This window comes from Scardinius erythrophthalmus, assembly GCF_964197995.2.
Source record: "Scardinius erythrophthalmus genome assembly, chromosome: 3".
Classification (NCBI taxonomy): Eukaryota; Metazoa; Chordata; class Actinopteri; order Cypriniformes; family Leuciscidae; genus Scardinius; species Scardinius erythrophthalmus.
In genome coordinates, this window is record NC_138223.1 from 59,854,417 (window position 1) to 59,875,705 (window position 21,289).

Here is a 21,289-nt window from a genome sequence, read left to right on the forward strand (position 1 = left end):
ACAATACATTTGTTACATTATTTATTAATCTTTGTTAATGTTAGTTAATAAAAATACAGCTGTTCATTGTTTGTTCATGTTAGTTCACAGTGCATTAACTAATGTTAACAAGATTTTAATAAAGTATTAGTAAATGTTGAAATTAATATATTACTAAGAGTAATAAACGCTGAAGAAGTATTGTTCATTCTTACTTTTATGTTAACTAAGGTTATAACCTGTACACCTGTGTTACTGAACATACTTTTGTTAGGTTAGCTTTTGTTTTACTTGACTTTTCTGTTGTATGTCTTGTTGTAATTATTATTATTTTTATTTAATGTACGGTAATATATATTTAATTTAAGATTTTTTACTTTTTTTAATCTTTATTGTATTTCCCCCGTGAAGCGCGCTGTTGTGTTGTTGTAGTACTGGAGACGTCCGGCAGGTGTCAGTGTTCATGACAGGCACCGGAATCAGCCGCAGAAGCAGAAGAAGAAGAAGTGTTCTGCAGAGTTCGGCTGTGTGGTGTTTGTTTCCCACTGACAGACAGACAGACAGACAGACAGACAGCGATGATGGACCCGCTGGACGCGGTTCTGGATGAGGTGGCTCTGGAGGGTTTGGACGGGATCAGCATTCAGACGCTCTGGTTGAGGCTTCGCACCCGTCAGCCCGAGTTCGGCTTGAGTCTGGATCCGCTCACTCAGCAGTTCATCTGGAGCTGCTTGATCCGGAGCGAGGAGGTCCGCTTCTACCTTTTGCCGGAGAGCCGGAGAACCGTCACCATACACGACCGGTACCAGCCTTTACCAGTCTTTACCACACTCTTACTGCAGTAACACTGTCTCACACGACCGGTACCAGCCTTTACCACCTTTACCACACTCTTACTGCAGTAACACTGTCTCACACGACCGGTACCAGCCTTTACCACCTTTACCACACTCTTACTGCAGTAACACTGTCTCACACGACCGGTACCAGCCTTTACCACCTTTACCACACTCTTACTGCAGTAACACTGTCTCACACGACCGGTACCAGCCTTTACCACCTTTACCACACTCTTACTGCAGTAACCCTTATCTTTGAACTTCTTATAATAGTGAGTCCAGTGTTGATTTGTAAGTCAGAGCTGTATTTATCCCTGACTCGATGTGTTATCACTTTAGACCTGTTAGAGCACAGAGATGTGCTTTCTGCAGGTGTAATAGTTTAGTTGAATAATCATAATCATAATCAGTGCAGTAACCCCACCACGATAGCAGTGTGTGTAAGCATGTGTGTGTGTGTGTGTGTGGCAGGTTTGTGGAGGTGGACCGGAACACAGGCATCCACGAGATGCGCCAGGCCGATGCGCAGGACCCGTACCCGGTGTGTGTGCTGACGGACGACCCGAGCGGCCTACAGGGCTCCTGTGTGTTCTTCAGCGAGCGGCTCGACGTGTGTGAGCAGATCCGCACGCCGCTGACGCTGGAGGAGGTGCAGACGCGGTGAGGACACACACACACACACACACACACGCTCCTGACCCGTCTCTCTGCTTCCTCAGGTGTGGCGAGCGACACACACACACACACACACACACACGCTCCTGACCCGTCTCTCTGCTTCCTCAGGTGTGGCGAGCGACACACACACACACACACACACACACACACACACACTCCTGACCCGTCTCTCTGCTTCCTCAGGTGGGGCGAGCGGCTGGTGATGGTGGCGTCTGCTGAGCTCCGCTACCGTGCGCTGATCGGGCCCGAGGGAAACCCGGAGCTCAAGCTGCCGGATCTGTGCTACTGTATCCTGGAGAGACTGGGAAGAGCGCGCTGGCAGGGGGAGCTGCAGAGAGACCTGCACACACGCATCTTCAGGTGCTCACACACACACACACACACACACACACACACACACACACACACACACGTGCGCTGGCAGGGGGAGCTGCAGAGAGACCTGCACACACGCATCTTCAGGTGCTCACACACACACACACACACACACACACACACACACACACACACACGTGCGCTGGCAGGGGGAGCTGCAGAGAGACCTGCACACACGCATCTTCAGGTGCTCACACACACACACACACACACACACACACACGCGCTGGCAGGGGGAGCTGCAGAGAGACCTGCACACACACATCTTAAGGTGCTCACACACACACACACACACACTCTCACACACATACACACACACACACACACACACTCATTAGGGCTGTCACTTTTTATTCGAATATCGAATATGACGTGAAATATCCATCATCAAGCAATAAATAAACTATCCGGTTGTTAAAGTGCCATGTGTAACGCATTTTTTACAGTCTGTGATTAGACCGTTTGTTTTTTGTTTTATTGTTTGCCATCTCATCCAGTAGCGGGCGCTCTAAACGTACAGTAGCGTCGGCCCGTGACCAGATCAAGCGAATAATAGCCAATAGTAGCCAGCCTGTTTTGGAAATGGAAGATAACGCACAGAACGGCCAGCCTGATCGGACAACTCTACCCCAACTCATCTAAAGAGTAGTGTCTGGAAATATTCTGGGTTCTACGCCGTAGATGGTAAAGTACCGTATTTCCCGGATTACATATCAAAATTAGTTCATACTGACTGACATGAACCAAGAGAAAACATTACCGTCTACAGCCGCGATAGTACAGATGCTGCTCCTGTAGCTTATACCCCTGAAAACATTACTGACAACAACTGACAAACTGTTAACTGAAACATTAACCTGAAGACAACTGAGAAAGACTGAACACAAACAAAATGCCCCCAAAAAGAAAAAAATCTCCATGTTTTCGGTGCTGATGCGGTGGTGACGCGTTCATGTAACATGTAAGGGTGGCGCTGCCAATGAAGCTCCTAAAAGCTGTCACAAAGAACCAGCAAAAGTAATGATTATGAATATGTCAAATATAGCAAGGAGACATTTTAATTGTTTATTAATAAACAAGTGTTTTCTGTGTCAGTGTCGGCTGCAAAGATGAAGTTGACGATGCTGACTCCCGATCTTCGCAGTAGTGAACGCGCCAGAGAGAAATACACATTTCATACAGATTACATAAGCAGAGAGCAGAGCAGTCTTTTTTCTTTCGTTTTGAATTGTTCTGTTTAAAAGTAGACATTTCAAGCTTTCTATATATGTCTCAGGTCTGTGAGGCAAGTAGGCCACCGTATATGCTGAGTTTCGGTTCATTTATGAGATGAGCTCCAGTTCACGCGCCGGCACCTCCGTGATGTGATGTACTGATGTAATGATGATGTGATGATGATGTAATGATGGTGTGCTGTGATTGGTCAGGATGGACGCAGGGAAGATGCACTATCTGAGGAGGACTCTGGACAGGAACGGGCTGATCACACTTCAGTCACACGTCGCTCGCCTGCCGTCAGGAGCTCAACAACACTCCCTTCTGCTGCTGCTCAGGCGCTTCCACGTGGACCGGTACACTCACACACACACACACACACACACACACACACACACACACACACTCCCTGCTGCTGCTGCTCAGGCGCTTCCACGTGGACCGGTACACTCACACACACACACACACACACACACACCAGGGCTCGCAAAACTTCAAAATCACTGGTAGCCCTTCGGGCAGGCACTCTTCAGATTGTGGTTGCCCGAAATGAATTTTACTAGCCCATATTAAAAGACTACAATTTTTAATGTAGAATATTGGTTAGGAGTCAAAACAATGAATCAAAAACTTTTTCAAAACACAAATATCAACAAATATGCATCTGGTTCTACTGAACTGAAAGGTGTGTGACCAGTGTGAACATGAATCAGTCTGTGTCGGTGGCTCAACCCCGATGAGGGTATGATGAAAAAAAAAAAAGTAACTCTTTAGTTTAGGGTCTAATACTCACTAATACTAATACTCTAATGCTCACTATTAACTTGTTTCATTAACATGCAGATGGCAGGGTTTTTTCATCACTGAGGTCCCGAATGTGAGATATGCTAGTTAGGGGGGTTCGGGGGCACCCCCGAGAAAATTGATTTCTCTGATCTACATATGTGCATTTTAAGATGTTTTGAAGGCCCAAAAAATTGGATAACAATTGATTGTCGAGTTCACGCGCGTGATCATAGGCAACTAAACCTACGCGTGTGAACTCGACAATCGATTACTGTAAGGACTTCAACCGAAAACAGTAAATAAACACAGGTATGAGCGCTGGCTGAATAAACATAACTTTTATACATATCTTTCACATCTACTGCAGTCAGATTCACCCGCGTTCACTCTGAAGGAATCACTCACATTTTCTGTGCACTTGTAATGACACATCAAGGATGTTAAGAGGCTAAAAGCAGGTTTAGTACTTGCCCCATTGAAGTCAACAGGGTGCAAATTTAAAAAATAGAATAACTCGGTGTAGGCAACACTGATTTTTGTCGTTGTTCTCTGTATTGACAGCACTCCAAATGTACAATAAAATGAGCTCAATGTTAAAACTGACCGGAGTTCTCCTTTAATGGTCCTGTTCTTCGTGATCCCATTTTTCAAACTTTGGTTACTTCAGCATAAATAATACTTGTAAAATTATAAAGCTCAAAGTTCAATGCCAAGCGAGATATTTTATTTAACAGAGGTCCCCTTTCAAAGCCTACAGTGAACGGCCGGTTAGAACAAGGAAGTTACCAACCCGTTCTTAGGACAGTGAAAACAGCGGTGTACAGAGAAGTAAATTGTGTGAAAAGTACTGTGTTTTTTTACACGCGAAACATGAACACATGTTATATTGCACACTGTAAACACTATCAAAGCTTCAAAAACACAGGAAAAACGGGACGTTTAATGTAGACGTAGCCTAAGAGTTAAAGTGGCTCCCTTCAGGTGACACCGGTTAACCCGTTGATTGCAGGTGAGCTACCAGGGAAACTGCAATGAAACACAGATTAGAACACTCCCACATAACACTCACACACACACACACACACACACACACACACACTCACTAATGACTAATGTAATGTATAAATCCGTGTGTGTGTCAGGAGGAGTAAGTATGATATCCTGATGGAGTCCACGTCCAACATCCTCTCTGATCTCCCTGATAAGACCGGCGTGATGATGAAGATCCGAGAGCAGCTGGTGAGGAAGACGACCTGATGCCCTCATGCGAGTGTGTGCTTCTGTCGTAACACTTGTGTGTTGTGTTGTGTTGTGTTGTGTTGTGTTGTGTAGCGTGTGTGCGAGCGCACCTTCAAGCGCGTGTATCAGTACATGACCGCCGCTAAGATGGTGACCCTGCTGAGGATCCCCCTGAAGGAGCTCGACCCCACCGGAGGCCCCTTCAAAACCCTGCGAGGTCAGAGGTCACGCCGGCCACCGCATGACATCACGTGAGCCGGGCGCCGCTGACTGCTCTCTCTGTGCTGTGATTGGCTGTTAGGCACTGACGTGTTCGTGCGCTGTCTGAAGCTGCTGAAGCCATACGGGCAGAAGGAGGCGGAGGAGGAAGAGGACGACGAGAACAACGATGAAGAGGGCGACGCGTCCGTCAAGAGGAACGTCCTCGCCGAGCCTCGCTTCATCGAGCGCGACGTGCTCACTCAAGCCTACGACCTCGGTCAGACACGACACATGACTCTAATCACGCCAATGGCTAACTGTAACTATGATCAGATATGTGATAGCTATAACGATAACAACATATGGAGCGATTATTAAAACTCAGGGCTCCAGACTGCGATTGTTCCGACCAATAATAGACGACGCAGCGAAGAAAGCCATTGAGTTCGACACAGAATTAATAACATCGCCGAGAGATCCAGTGAGAAACATTCAGATTCTGTTATAAACCGCAGATATCAGATCAAACCATGTGCCATGACTGAACAAGTTACTTAAGTCCACAAATCAGCAATATCCACCATGGATTTACTGTAGTAACACTCACTGTAACTGTGGCAGAGATAGGCAAACGCTTACGAGTACCACACATCTTTTCCAGCATTTCAAACCTATAATATCATATTTAAATGCTATTTTTAATGTGATGACCATTCATCGTCTTCTTCATCCTTCAAAGATTGTCCCCATTTATAAAACTAAAAGTTTCAAGATTTAGGAAAACACACTTTTTTAAAAATAACAAAAATATGAAATGACCATTGTGACCAGTAGGTGGCAGCAGAGGACGCTTATTGGCTTTTTTTTTTTACTCCCTATTATCTATTTTTCACTTGTTTTGCTTTTGAATTAATATTACGACATTATTAATGATAATAATTAAAGTTACTTTAATCTACACTGGAGCCCTGTGAACTTAAAATAAAACTGCGCATTGTAATTTCTGTACGTTAAGTCTGTTTATTGTCAAAGCATTTGTTAGTAATACAGTTATTGTGTGGTAAAATGTGAAGAATTGCATTGAATTCAAGCTGGTTTTAGGTGTGCCCCTACATTTTCTGCTTGCGCTTCTAAAATTTTCAGTCAGGGGCCACAATTAGTTAAAATCAGTTAATCTGGGGCCCTAACACACTGTGGTTCTCATGACTGTGATCTCTGTGCTGTGATTGGCTGCTGCAGTGGTGTCGACCGGGACCAGAGGAATCTCTCAGTCCGTCCTGAGAGCCAGACTCAACGTCGGAAAACTAGAGGGACGGATGATCTGTCGACTACTGGAGCGAATCAACATGATCAAGGTAATGACACCAAGGTGACCTTTGACCCCAGCACAAGCATGACAGGGTCAGGGGTCGCCGTCTCACGTGTGCGTCTCTCAGGGCTTCATGGAGGACGAGGGGCGGCAGAGAACCACCAAATACATCAGCAAACTCTTCGTGGAGCAGAGCAAACTCAGCCTGCAGTTCACCAAAGAGCGGCAGCGTAGCCAACACCTGCGCGTCACACACCTGACCCAACCCGAGCCGGAGCCGGATCCCGAGCCCGAGCCGGACCCGCCCGCAGGCGTCTCTGAGGAGAACGAGGGAGCGAAGGACACGCGGCAGAAGCTCAAACAGACCAAACTCAGCTTCAGCAAAAAGGCCACGCCCCTCAAAAGTGAGTGGCCAATCACGACACACGTGCATTAACCCGAACCCGACCCGAAACCCGTGAGTTTTCCGTCGGGCTCGAGTCGGGGTGCAGACCTCTAGCGCATACTGATATGAGTTTGGTTTTCACGCTTGTTTGTGTTCAGAGAAGCCCTCGGCGCGAGTGGGCGGGGCTAAAGCCTCTCAGAAGGCTGTGGTTGGTCAGAACGCAGAGGATGCTGACCACACCCCCAGCTCGAGCACCAGCCAATCACAACACGTAGAGGAACCGGTGCCGGTGATCGTGGAGGTGCTGACGGAGGTCAGTGTGGGTTCAGGAGAACGACGATGTTAAAGGGATTGTTCACCCAAAAATGAAAATTCTGTCGATATGATAATTATAACTGTAACGATAAATGTAACGATAGTTACGTTAACGACAATGATAACTAATAACTATAACAATAGTTACGTTAAAGATAATTATAACTGTAACGATAACTATAACGATAGTTACGTTAACGACAATGATAACTAATAACTATAACAATAGTTACGTTAAAGATAATTATAACTGTACTGATAAATGTAACGATAGTTACGTTAACGACAATGATAACTAATAACTATAACAATAGTTACGTTAAAGATAATTATAACTGTAACGATAACTATAACGATAGTTACGTTAACGACAATGATTACTAATAACTATAACAATAGTTACGTCAAAGATAATTATAACTGTAACGATAACTATAACGATAGTTACGTTAACGACAATAACTAATAACTATAACAATAGTTTCGTTAAAGATAATTATAACTGTAACGATAACTATAACGATAGTTACGTTAACGACAATGATAACTAATAACTATAACAATAGTTACGTTAAAGATAATTCTAACTGTAATGATAACTATAACGATAGTTATGTTAACGACAATGATAACTAATAACTATAACAATAGTTACGTTAAAGATAATTATAACTGTAACGATAACTATAACGATAGTTACGTTAACGACAATGATAACTAATAACTATAACAATAGTTACGTTAAAGATAATTATAACTGTAACGATAACTATAACGATAGTTACGTTAACGACAATGATAACTAATAACAATAACAATAGTTACGTTAAAGATAATTATAACTGTAACGATAACTATAACGATAGTTACGTTAACGACAATGATAACTAATAACTATAACAATAGTTTCGTTAAAGATAATAATAACTGTAACGATAACTATAACGATAGTTATGTTAACGACAATGATAACTAATAACTATAACAATAGTTACGTTAAAGATAATTATAACTGTAACGATAACTATAACGATAGTTACGTTAACGACAATGATAACTAATAACTATAATAATAGTTACGTTAAAGATAATTATAACTGTAACGATAACTATAACGATAGTTACGTTAACGACAATGATAACTAATAACTATAACAATAGTTACGTTAAAGATAATTATAACTGTAACGATAACTATAACGATAGTTACATTAACGACAATGATAACTAATAACTATAACAATAGTTACGTTAAAGATAATTGTAACTGTAACGATAACTATAACGATAGTTACGTTAACGACAATGATAACTAATAACTATAACAATAGTTACGTTAAAGATAATTATAACTGTAACGATAACTATAACGATAGTTACGTTAACGACAATGATAACTAATAACTATAACAATAGTTACGTTAAAGATAATTATAACTGTAACGATAACTATAACGATAGTTACGTTAACGACAATTATAACTAATAACTATAACAATAGTTACGTTAAAGATAATTATAACTGTAACGATAACTATAACGATAGTTACGTTAACGACAATGATAACTAATAACTATAACAATAGTTTCGTTAAAGATAATTATAACTGTAACGATAACTATAACGATAGTTACGTTAACGACAATGATAAGTGTTAAGTTATTGTGGTGTGATGGATGGTGTGTTCCTCCGCAGAAGACGAAGAAGGTGGAGATCCACGAGACGTACCGACTGCTGAAGCGCAAGAACATGATCATAGAGGCCGTCCGCTGCAGCAAGATCATCGAGGGCTTCTACTCGTAAGACTCGCTCTCACGATGAGCTCTCAGCGCTGTACGCGTGTCAGATGAACACGTGTGTGTGTGTGTGTGTGTGTGTGTGTGTTAGGCTGCAGAAGCTGCTGACGGAGGAGGAGAGGAAGGATGGCGTGAGCACTAAAGTGTGTAAGAAGAGTGTGGTGAGGCTGATCCGCTCGCTGTCTCGAGAGGGTTTACTCAAACTCTACAGGACCATCGTCATACAGGACGGAGTGCAGAAGAAGGTGTGTGCGCAACACTCACTCTCACACACACACACACACACACACACACACACACACACACACACACATCAGAGGTGGAAAGTAACTAATTACAAATACTTTCGTTAGAGTGCTTGAGTAGATTTTTCTATTTTTTTCTACTTTCTTGAGTATTATTAAATTGTGGTACTTTTACTTTTACTTGAGTAGAATAAAAATAAAGTATTCAACTTCGCTACATTTATTTTTCACCAAAAGAACAAGTACTTTGACAAAGGTGTCGACGGAGCAACAGGGCGAGCTGACATTTGACAGACACTATTCAAACTACTGCGGTGGAGCCCTGAGCTTCAGCCAATCACAGACAGATCTAAAGCGCTTCAGCAAATCACAGACAGATCTGAAGCCCTTCAGCCAATCACAGACAGATCTAAAGCGCTTCAGCCAATCACAGACAGGTCTGATGCGCTTCAGCCAATAACGGACAGGTCTGAAGCGCTTCAGCCAATCACGGACAGGTCTGAAGCGCTTCAGCCAATAACAGACAGGTCTGAAGCCCTTCAGCCAATAACAGACAGGTCTGAAGCCCTTCAGCCAATAACAGACAGATCTGAAGCGCTTCAGCCAATAACAGACAGATCTGAAACGCTTCAGCCAATAACAGACAGATCTGAAGCCCTTCAGCCAATAACAGACAGATCTGAAGCGCTTCAGCCAATAACAGACAGATCTGAAGCGCTTCAGCCAATAACAGACAGGTCTGAAGCCCTTCAGCCAATAACAGACAGATCTGAAGCGCTTCAGCCAATAACAGACAGGTCTGAAGCCCTTCAGCCAATCACAGACAGATCTAAAGCGCTTCAGCCAATCACAGACAGATCTAAAGCGCTTCAGCCAATCACAGACAGGTCTGAAGCGCTTCAGCCAATAACGGACAGGTCTGAAGCGCTTCAGCCAATCACGGACAGGTCTGAAGCGCTTCAGCCAATCACGGACAGGTCTGAAGCGCTTCAGCCAATCACGGACAGGTCTGAAGCGCTTCAGCCAATAACGGACAGGTCTGAAGCGCTTCAGCCAATAACGGACAGGTCTGAAGCGCTTCAGCCAATAACGGACAGGTCTGAAGCGCTTCAGCCAATAACGGACAGGTCTGAAGCGCTTCAGCCAATCACGGACAGGTCTGAAGCGCTTCAGCCAATCACAGACAGGTCTGAAGCCCTTCAGCCAATCACAGACAGGTCTAAAGCGCTTCAGCCAATCACAGACAGCTCTGAAGCCCTTCAGCCAATCACAGACAGGTTTAAAGCGCTTCAGCCAATCACAGACAGGTCTGAAGCGCTTCAGCCAATAACGGACAGGTCTGAAGCCTTCCAGCCAATAACAGACAGGTCTGAAGCGCTTCAGCCAATCACGGACAGGTCTAAAGCGCTTCAGCCAATCACAGACAGATCTGAAGCCCTTCAGCCAATCACAGACAGGTCTAAAGCGCTTCAGCCAATCACAGATAGGTCTGAAGCGCTTCAGCCAATCACAGACAGATCTGAAGCCCTTCAGCCAATCACAGACAGGTCTAAAGCGCTTCAGCCAATCACAGATAGGTCTGAAGCGCTTCAGCCAATAACGGACAGATCTGAAGCGCTTCAGCCAATAACAGACAGATCGGAAGCGCTTCAGCCAATAACGGACAGATCTGAAGCGCTTCAGCCAATAACAGACAGATCGGAAGCGCTTCAGCCAATAACAGACGGATCTGAAGTGCTTCAGCCAATCACGGACGGGTCTGACTTGGGTGCAAAACAAATCAAATGTCCAGGTCATCTGGGGGGCGGGGACTTCAACCGTGCTTTGACAGTCAATCACTGGCGCTTGTGTTTTGAATCAGTATCGCTAACGTTTCAATATTTCAGTGAATGTACAGAAAGTGAGCTATGCAAATATTCTGATTTAAAATTTAATCATGGCAACTGAAATGGGTCATCCCATTGATAATACCAGAGCACTGAGCAGTTGAAGTAAATGGCTCATAACATGGACACAGTTACTGCATGGACAGAGCAAGAACGATGTAAGTGTCTAAAATACTTGCACACAGTTCATTTAAATGATAAAGCTCGCCCTCTTTGACAATACAGTTAGACTGAATGTACAAAGCTGAAAACCCTCAACAACACTGAAATAAGGTCGCATGATTCATCTGTCAATCAGATGCATGTGAAAGTGTAGTTGGTTACTATAGCAGGCTCCCAGCACATTTTCAGTAGGACGGGAAAAAAAAGAGCATTTAATTTAACAAGTTAACCGTACCCCACTTAATTATTGATTTTACTGGCACATACTGCTGTACATCTCTCTCTTTTTATCAGACCTCTCACTTAACCTTCTTTGCTTTCAATTATGACATTATTCAAATGAAAATCCTTTTTCCTGTTCAAAGGAGCCGTTTTATTGGTTGGTGCCTAGCCAATTAAATGGGACTTCTATTGTGCGCGATGATGTCAGGAAACCCGCGTCCCCGGGGACGCTCTGAAACGCTAGCATGGCTTAATGCATTAGACTGATATTAATAGAGATAAATTATATTATCAAACTCAGTGAACACTGTACTAATAATACTACAGAAAAGGCTAGGCGCCAACCAATGAACTTAACTAACAAATGACTTGGCAATATTTTTACTTAAGCACTTTTTTTTTAGTACTCTTTCCACCACACACACACACACACACACACACACAGATACACCTCAGCTAACACACTGGTGTGTCTCAGGTTGAGTTCGTGGTTCATCCCTCTGTTACTCCTGACGATCCGCTGCTCAAAAGTGCCATAGAGCAGATCCGCATGCGCATGTCCAGCTCGGCCTCTGCAGCTCGGTGAGTACACACACACACACACACACACACACACACACCTGACGTCTGCTTCACTACAGTCAGTGTAGAAATCAACACTTTTATTCATCAAGGACACATTAAACTGGTAAAAAGTGACAGTAAAGACATTTATAAAGTTACAGAAGACTCTACTTCTAATGAAAGCATTAAGAAACGTCTTGATCTCTGGTGTATTTTAATTGTTCTCTCTCTTAGCGTTGAGTCTCAGGCAGAGAAAGTGAAGTCCAGCGCACAGGAGAAGAAGGAGAGTAAAGCTTCATCACACACACGCCCGTCTCAGAGCAGCGCCCCGAAGAAGGTGTCCGAGAAGATGGGCGTCACAACACTCAAGTCCTTCAGACCTGTCCTCGGTACACACACACACACACACACACACACACACGCACACACGCGAGCCTGAGCGCCTCATATTCACAGTCAGATCTCGCGTCTCAGTTCCAGGGCTCGGGCGCTCGATGGGGTTCCAGCCCAAGATGCCTCGTCTGCGTATCGTTCACTCCTTCCTGTGGTTCCTGATCTACGGCCATCCAATCAGAAGATCCAATCCTGCAGACCCGCTTCCCGACCCGGAGACCGACCCGGAGACCGACCCGGAGACTGAGGGGTTTAGAGGTCAGTCTGGGGTCAGGTGATGTGAACATGAGCTGAGTGACTCTCTCAAACACTCGTGTGTTTCTGTGTGTTAGTGTGTCTGAGAGAGTGTGAGTGTGTGTGTATGGAGGACTGGTCTGAAGGATTTGAGGGTTTTTAGCCGAGTGACTCTCTCAAACACACCTGTGTGTGTGTGTGTGTGTGTGTGTGTGTAGTGTACGTGAAGGAGAACACCTGGAAGAGGTTCATCCCCCCCATCCCTCTGCATAAAGACTTCGGGTTCGGATGGGCCCTCATCAGTGATGTTCTGGTGTCGCTGCCACTCAGCGTGTTCATGCAGGTCGTGCAGGTCAACTATCAGGTACACACACACACACCTGTGAGTTAAAGAGCACCTGCGTCACATCATCTGTTAGAGCCTGAAAAAGCTCCAGTTGTTCTCTATATCACTGGCTACGTTTACATACATGACCGTGAAACGAGATCGAGTTGATGTTTATGCGCGTTTATGTGTCACAAGCTTCAAATCTGAATATATTTATATTGACATGCGCTCACTGCTCGAATATACAGAGTTCTCGCTGTCTGCGCATAATTACCGTTCTACTACAGTTCTTTATTTGTTTTAAACAGAGGACTTAATATTTATCCATTTCTGGACATAATTTGGAGATAATGAGCATATGAACCGTTGTGCCGCTGCTTATATTGATTTACACTAGGGCTGACTTCTAATAGTCGAGGATTCGACGATTCGATTCGGAGAGGTCTGATTCGACTATGAACCTCATAGTCCAATACATGGGCGTCAGTTTGGTTTGAAATGTGCTGGGGACAGAGACGCATTCGCATTTTCAGAAGGGCTGGGTACCATTTTTATTTTATTTTTTCAGGTCATGTTTTGAAAGAGGATGTCCTGTAGCTTACTAATGTAAATAGATAAAAATGTTTTCAAAAATCTGCTTCACATTTTCAGCAGGGCTGCGGATCGGCTGTGAGTTGACTCCACGCGGTTCTCATGGGCGTGAAAAAGCTTTACCTGATTTAATGTACCTAAACAACCATCACCAAATTTCTCTCTCATATTGCTCCTCATGTTTATGAAATGTTATGATATATGTGTGATATATATGTGTTTTTTAGCTCTTTTGTTTGAAATGGAAAAAAATCTAGCTGCTATCTAAAAAAAAAAAAAGAAAAAAAAAAGGTTCGACTATCAGTCGACTACGGCAAAATCTAACGAATCAGATTCGACTATGAAAATCCTTAGTCGAAAACAGCCCTAATTTACACACAGTAAAAATGCCATTCCTGGGTGTGGGAGGGCTTAGCAGCGGCTCGCTGGCGGCAGTGGGCCTCCGCCGTATAGAAAGAGCCCTCTCGAGTGCACACCGGCAGTGGGCCAGGCCCAGGCAGGCGGCGCAGTTTTACTCGTAGGTGTGGGGCGGGTCGCTGGAGCCCGCACAAATCCTGCAAAGGTTAGCCATCGGATGCAAGGAAGAAAAGGTTAACTAGTCCTCAGGTGCAGCTTCAATGATGACAGCTTGGAGAAAGAGATTCTGGCGTAATTATCGCTCCCATGCGTTTGATACTGCCCACGAACCTGCCTGTTTTTGCATGCTTTGCTTCAATTGGCCAGCTGTCCCCAGCTGCCGTTAGCCCACCAGACTTCAGCGAAAGTGGAGAAGGGAGGAGTTCCCGTATGCGTCACGCTGACGTTATGTTGAAGTTACCGCCTCGAAAGGGAACCTGCTCTAGTAGAGCCTGAAAACAACATCAAGACTATCAGAAGAAAAGCTTTAGGGCTTTCGGTCGTTTTCCATCAAAATAAGTGTTTTTATTTTACAGTACAATAGTGATATATGTCTTTATTGATTTGTTTGATTTTTAGAATTTGAATAGCAAAATAAGTTATATTTTTAATCATAATTTGGTGCAGTAATGTTGTGTTGTGTTCAGGTTGCAGGTTTGGAGGAGTACCTGAATGATCCAGTGAAGAAACATTATCTGATCAGATTCCTCCCTGCTGATATAAAGAGACAACTGCTGCACAAGAGGCAAACACACACACACACACACACACACACACACACTCACACACACACACACAGACACACACACACACAGACACACTGGCTCTCTCTCTCACACTCACACTCACTCATTTACTCACTCACACACACTCACACTATCACTCTCACTCATTTACTCACTCACACACACACTCAAACTCACTCATTTACTCACTCACACACACACTCAAACTCACTCATTTACTCACTCACTCTCACACTCACACTCACTCATTTACTCACACACACTCACACTATCACTCTCACTCATTTACTCACTCACACACACACTCACACTATCTGAGATCTATCTAAAGTCAGCAGCCATATCACCCTGTAGCCCAAGACTGGTTGCCCACTGAAGCTAAGCAGGGCTGAGCCTGGTCAGTACCTGGATGGGAGACCTCGTGAGAAAAACCAGGTTGCTGCTGGAAGAGGTGTTAGTGAGGCCAGCAGGGGGCGCTCACCCTGTGGTCTGTGTGGGTCCTAATGCCCCAGTATAGTGATGGGGACACTATACTGTCAAAAGTGTACCGTCCTTCGGATGAGACGTTAAACCGAGGTCCTGACTCTCTGTGGTCATTAAAAATCCCAGGATGTCTTTCGAAAGAGTAGGGGTGTAACCCCGGCATCCTGGCCAAATTTGCCCAGTGGCCTCTGTCCATCCTGGCCTCCTAATCCTCCCCATATATACTGATTGGCTTCATCACTGTCTCCTATCCACCAGTAAGCTGGTGTGTGGTGGGTGTTCTGGCGCAATATGGCTGCCGTCGCATCATCCAAGTGGATGCTGCACATTGGTGGTGGTTGAGGAGATTCCCCCCTTCTATGTAAAGCGCTTTGAGGTCTTAGAAAAAGCGCCATACAAATGTAACAAAATATTTGTATTATTATTATCTCTCGCACACACACTCACACACAGACACACACACTATCACTCTCACACTATCTTTCACACTCCCACACAGTCAGATGCTGAATAAAGTGTTATGATGATGATGATGATGTCCCTCACACAGGAAGTACATCTTCAGTTTCCACGAGAGTCTCCAGAGGTTGTGTTTCATGGGTTTGCTGCAGTTCGGGCCCACGGAGAAGTTCATGGATAAAGATCAGGTGAGCAGGAGGCCACAGTCACATGATCACTTCATAGGTAATGTTTATTGTGTGTATTATATCATTAATACATTTATGTTTGTATTAGGTGTTTGTCTTCCTGAAGACGAAGGCTAAAATCGTGGACACAACGGTGTGTGACCCGCACTATAACAGGGCCATCGAGACAATGCGTGCATTTGAGCGGAGACACTACGTGTTCAGCAGTGCTCAGGACGTGGAGAACTACTGGTTCGACCTGCTGTGTGTGTGTCTCAACACACCTCTAGGTACAGACACACAACGTGCTGTATCACTCATGGGCGTGAAGTCAGAGTTCGGTTGGTTGGTTCATTCAGCTGCTATGAAAGCTGGGAATAGTCTAAATACAACACAACCGCATCATTAACGCAACATTACTGCGCCAAACCATCAACCTAAATACAACACTACCGCGCCAAACCCTCAACCTACAAAAAACACAACCCCAACATAACCCCAACATTACCGCAACATTACTGCGCCAAACCATCAACCTAAATACAACACTACCGCAACATTACCGCGCCAAACCCTCAACCTACAAAAAACACAACCTAAATACACTACCACAACATTACTGCGCCAAACCCTTAACCTAAATACACTACCACAACATTACTGCGCCAAACCCTTAACCTAAATACACTACCGCAACATTACTGTGCCAAACCCTTAACCTAAATACACTACCACAACATTACTGCGCCAAACCCTTAACCTAAATACACTACCACAACATTACTGCGCCAAACCCTTAACCTAAATACACTACCGCAACATTACTGCGCCAAACCCTTAACCTAAATACACTACCACAACATTACTGCGCCAAACCCTTAACCTAAATACACTACCACAACATTACTGCAACATTACTGTGCCAAACCCTTAACCTAAATACACTACCACAACATTACTGCGCCAAACCCTTAACCTAAATACACTACCACAACATTACTGCGCCAAACCCTTAACCTAAATACACTACCGCAACATTACTGCGCCAAACCCTTAACCTAAATACACTACCGCAACATTACTGCGCCAAACCCTTAACCTAAATACACTACCACAACATTACTGCGCCAAACCCTTAACCTAAATACACTACCGCAACATTACTGTGCCAAACCCTTAACCTAAATACACTAACGCAACATTACTGCGCCAAACCCTTAACCTAAATACACTACCGCAACATTACTGCGCCAAACCCTTAACCTAAATACACTACCACAACATTACTGCAACATTACTGTGCCAAACCCTTAACCTAAATACACTACCACAACATTACTGCGCCAAACCCTTATCCTAAATACACTACCGCAACATTACTGCGCCAAACCCTTAACCTAAATACACTACCACAACATTACTGCGCCAAACCCTTAACCTAAATACACTACCACAACATTACTGTGCCAAACCCTTAACCTAAATACACTACCACAACATTACTGCGCCAAACCCTTAACCTAAATACACTACCGCAACATTACTGCGCCAAACCCTTAACCTAAATACACTACCGCAACATTACTGCGCCAAACCCTTAACCTAAATACACTACCACAACATTACTGCGCCAAACCCTTAACCTAAATACACTACCGCAACATTACTGCGCCAAACCCTTAACCTAAATACACTACCACGACATTACTGCGCCAAACCATCAACCTAAATACACTACCACAACATTACTGCGCCAAACCCTTAACCTAAATACACTACCACAACATTACTGCGCCAAACCCTTAACCTAAATACACTACCACAACATTACTGCGCCAAACCCTTAACCTAAATACACTACCGCAACATTACTGCGCCAAACCCTTAACCTAAATACACTACCGCAACATTACTGCGCCAAACCCTTAACCTAAATACACTACCACAACATTACTGCGCCAAACCCTTAACCTAAATACACTACCGCAACATTACTGCGCCAAACCCTTAACCTAAATACACTACCACGACATTACTGCACCAAACCATCAACCTAAATACACTACCACAACATTACTGCGCCAAACCCTTAACCTAAATACACTACCACAACATTACTGCGCCAAACCCTTAACCTAAATACACTACCACAACATTACTGCACCAAACCATCAACCTAAATACACTACCACAACATTACTGCGCCAAACCCTTAACCTAAATACACTACCACAACATTACTGCGCCAAACCCTTAACCTAAATACACTACCGCAACATTACTGCGCCAAACCCTTAACCTAAATACACTACCGCAACATTACTGCACCAAACCATCAACCTAAATACACTACCACAACATTACTGCGCCAAACCCTTAACCTAAATACACTACCGCAACATTACTGCACCAAACCATCAACCTAAATACACTACCACAACATTACTGCGCCAAACCCTTAACCTAAATACACTACCACAGCATTACTGCACCAAACCATCAACCTAAATACACTACCACAACATTACTGCGCCAAACCCTTAACCTAAATACACTACCGCAACATTACTGCACCAAACCCTTAACCTAAATACACTACCACAACATTACTGCGCCAAACCCTTAACCTAAATACACTACCGCAACATTACTGCACCAAACCATCAACCTAAATACACTACCGCAACATTACTGCGCCAAACCCTTAACCTAAATACACTACCGCAACATTACTGCACCAAACCATCAACCTAAATACACTACCACAACATTACTGCGCCAAACCCTTAACCTAAATACACTACCACAACATTACTGCACCAAACCATCAACCTAAATACACTACCACAACATTACTGCGCCAAACCCTTAACCTAAATACACTACCGCAACATTACTGCACCAAACCATCAACCTAAATACACTACCGCAACATTACTGCGCCAAACCCTTAACCTAAATACACTACCGCAACATTACTGCGCCAAACCCTTAACCTAAATACACTACCGCAACATTACTGCGCCAAACCCTTAACCTAAATACACTACCACAACATTACTGCGCCAAACCCTTAACCTAAATACACTACCACAACATTACTGCGCCAAACCCTTAACCTAAATACACTACCGCAACATTACTGCACCAAACCATCAACCTAAATAAACTACCGCAACATTACTGCACCAAACCATCAACCTAAATACACTACCACAACATTACTGCGCCAAACCCTTAACCTAAATACACTACCGCAACATTACTGCGCCAAACCATCAACCTAAATACACTACCACAACATTACTGCGCCAAACCCTTAACCTAAATACACTACCGCAACATTACTGCACCAAACCATCAACCTAAATACACTACCACAACATTACTGCAACATTACTGCGCCAAACCCTTAACCTAAATACACTACCACAACATTACTGCAACATTACTGTGCCAAACCCTTAACCTTAATACACTACCGCAACATCACTGCGCCAAACCATCAACCTAAATACACTACCACAACATTACCGCAACATTACTGCGCCAAACCCTTAACCTAAATACACTACCACAACATTACCGCAACATTACTGCGCCAAACTATCAACATAAATACAACACTACCACAACATTACTGCACCAAAACCTCAACCTTAGTACAACTCAACCACAACACAACCACAACATTACTGCGCCAAACCCTCAACCTAAATACAACACCATCACAACATCAATGCGCCAAACCCTCAGCCTGAATAGAACAACCGTACTATAACCACAAATGTGTTTCAGGTGTAATCCGGCCGCGCCCTGGAGACAGTAATGCTGAGGGGGCGGAGTCTGATGTCATTGTGACAATGGAGAACAACACCAGGCTGCTGTACACGCTACAGTGAGTCAGCCATTCTGATTGGCTCAGGCTGGATAGTCTGTCACCTGATTGGCTGATGTCATGTTCGTTGTGTTTCCTTTTGATAGGGGCAGCTGTGACGTGGTGGATGATGGCGTTACCCCGGGCGACGGGCAGGGTGCTGGCGGACTGGACTCATGCTTTTTCAGCCACCTGAAACGCAACTGGACGTGGACCAGTCACCTGATCAACCAAAACAGACAGGTATACACACACACACACACACACACACACACACACACACACATGTGTGTGTGATGTCAGCACTGTTGCGCTGTGTGTTAATGTGTTTGTGATGTTGTCAGAGCACTGAAGATTCAGGAACGCATCATACCGTCAGACTGAGGAACCTGCTGTCCAAACACCCTCCGCCCAAACCGGCTGCGCTCACCGGTAACACACACACACACACACATTCAGAACTGTTGCCGTGCTGTAAATAGGGGCTTTTGCACCGGAAGAACCTCTTCATAGTTCAGTGATAGATGAACCTCTTAACCTTTACACTGATCCTTTACACTGAAACATGATTATGTATTTCTGCTCAGCAACACTGGACATCAACCACACGGCATACGCTAATAACTTTTTATTACTGTCTACTTTCTTTGTATAACAGTTCTATCTTAATAACGTGTTAGACAGGACTGTTAGACAGATCGTAAACTAATGAACAGAATGAGTTCCTACTGGCTGTGTGAATGCGAACAGGAAAACATTCCTATTGGAGCCACTAGTTCTCGTGAAACCACCCTGGTGACGAGTTCCTATAACAGAGTTCCTAGAACTATCCGGTGTGAAAGCCCCTATTGGTCAATCAAAGCATTAAGACGCCTAAACTGTGCTGTGTTCGAAAACGCCCCCCCCTGTACATTAGTCCACTAATTTAGTCCACTGAAGGAGTGAATGAAAACGAGTGAGTGAATTCGGACACTGAGTGCGCTGGAAGCCCTGCAGCTTTTCCATAGTTTGTACTGCTTAATAATCATTTAAAATGAAGCAAACTGGCATCTCCAGTAGTAATGAAGAGATTTATCTTGAACTCTGACATAGAAACTAGCATACATAAACCGTAATTAAGCAATCTAATAATCAATTAAAAAGGAATTTATACTTTTATGATAATGCTGTAGCCACTTTGGACCAGCGGTTTGGAAAATGAATGGATGATTCAGCGCCATCTTCTGGTCAGACGCGGAAATTCATTCAGCGCGCGACTCTCACAGTGCATTATGGGTATTCTCTAGCCATTGAGCATACATCAGAGAGCATACACACTCCTTATTGTGGTGTATTGTGGGATTGAATGAGTGCACTCAGGAATGTCCACTACGGTTTCGGACACCACTACAAATGGCTGTCCCCTCAAAAAGTGGCCT

The 21,289-nt window shown here is 44.0% G+C and overlaps 1 protein-coding gene across 4 annotated transcripts in view; it reads left to right on the plus strand.

The window, feature by feature from the left end:
• Positions 1-466: 466 nt before the first annotated feature.
• Positions 467-21,289, plus strand: part of gtf3c1 (general transcription factor IIIC subunit 1) — a 101,680-nt gene continuing 80,857 nt past the window's right edge. The window contains exons 1-22 of one of the 4 annotated variants that reach the window (XM_081360146.1): positions 467-781; positions 1,290-1,478; positions 1,680-1,856; positions 3,299-3,442; positions 5,015-5,111; positions 5,205-5,328; positions 5,413-5,589; positions 6,552-6,667; positions 6,749-7,025; positions 7,165-7,319; positions 9,018-9,121; positions 9,210-9,363; positions 12,112-12,215; positions 12,432-12,586; positions 12,672-12,848; positions 13,043-13,188; positions 14,787-14,884; positions 15,919-16,015; positions 16,104-16,284; positions 19,793-19,892; positions 19,979-20,114; positions 20,216-20,303. In XM_081360146.1, coding sequence (XP_081216272.1) covers positions 558-781; positions 1,290-1,478; positions 1,680-1,856; positions 3,299-3,442; positions 5,015-5,111; positions 5,205-5,328; positions 5,413-5,589; positions 6,552-6,667; positions 6,749-7,025; positions 7,165-7,319; positions 9,018-9,121; positions 9,210-9,363; positions 12,112-12,215; positions 12,432-12,586; positions 12,672-12,848; positions 13,043-13,188; positions 14,787-14,884; positions 15,919-16,015; positions 16,104-16,284; positions 19,793-19,892; positions 19,979-20,114; positions 20,216-20,303 — 3,220 coding nt within the window. In that variant the 5' untranslated portion in view covers positions 467-557. Of the gene's footprint in view, positions 782-1,289; positions 1,479-1,679; positions 1,857-1,969; positions 2,059-3,298; positions 3,443-5,014; positions 5,112-5,204; positions 5,329-5,412; positions 5,590-6,551; positions 6,668-6,748; positions 7,026-7,164; positions 7,320-9,017; positions 9,122-9,209; positions 9,364-12,111; positions 12,216-12,431; positions 12,587-12,671; positions 12,849-13,042; positions 13,189-14,786; positions 14,885-15,918; positions 16,016-16,103; positions 16,285-19,792; positions 19,893-19,978; positions 20,115-20,215; positions 20,304-21,289 lie in introns of those variants that run through there. The other 3 variants (XR_014029754.1, XM_081360147.1, XM_081360148.1) reach the window with 3 other exon arrangements.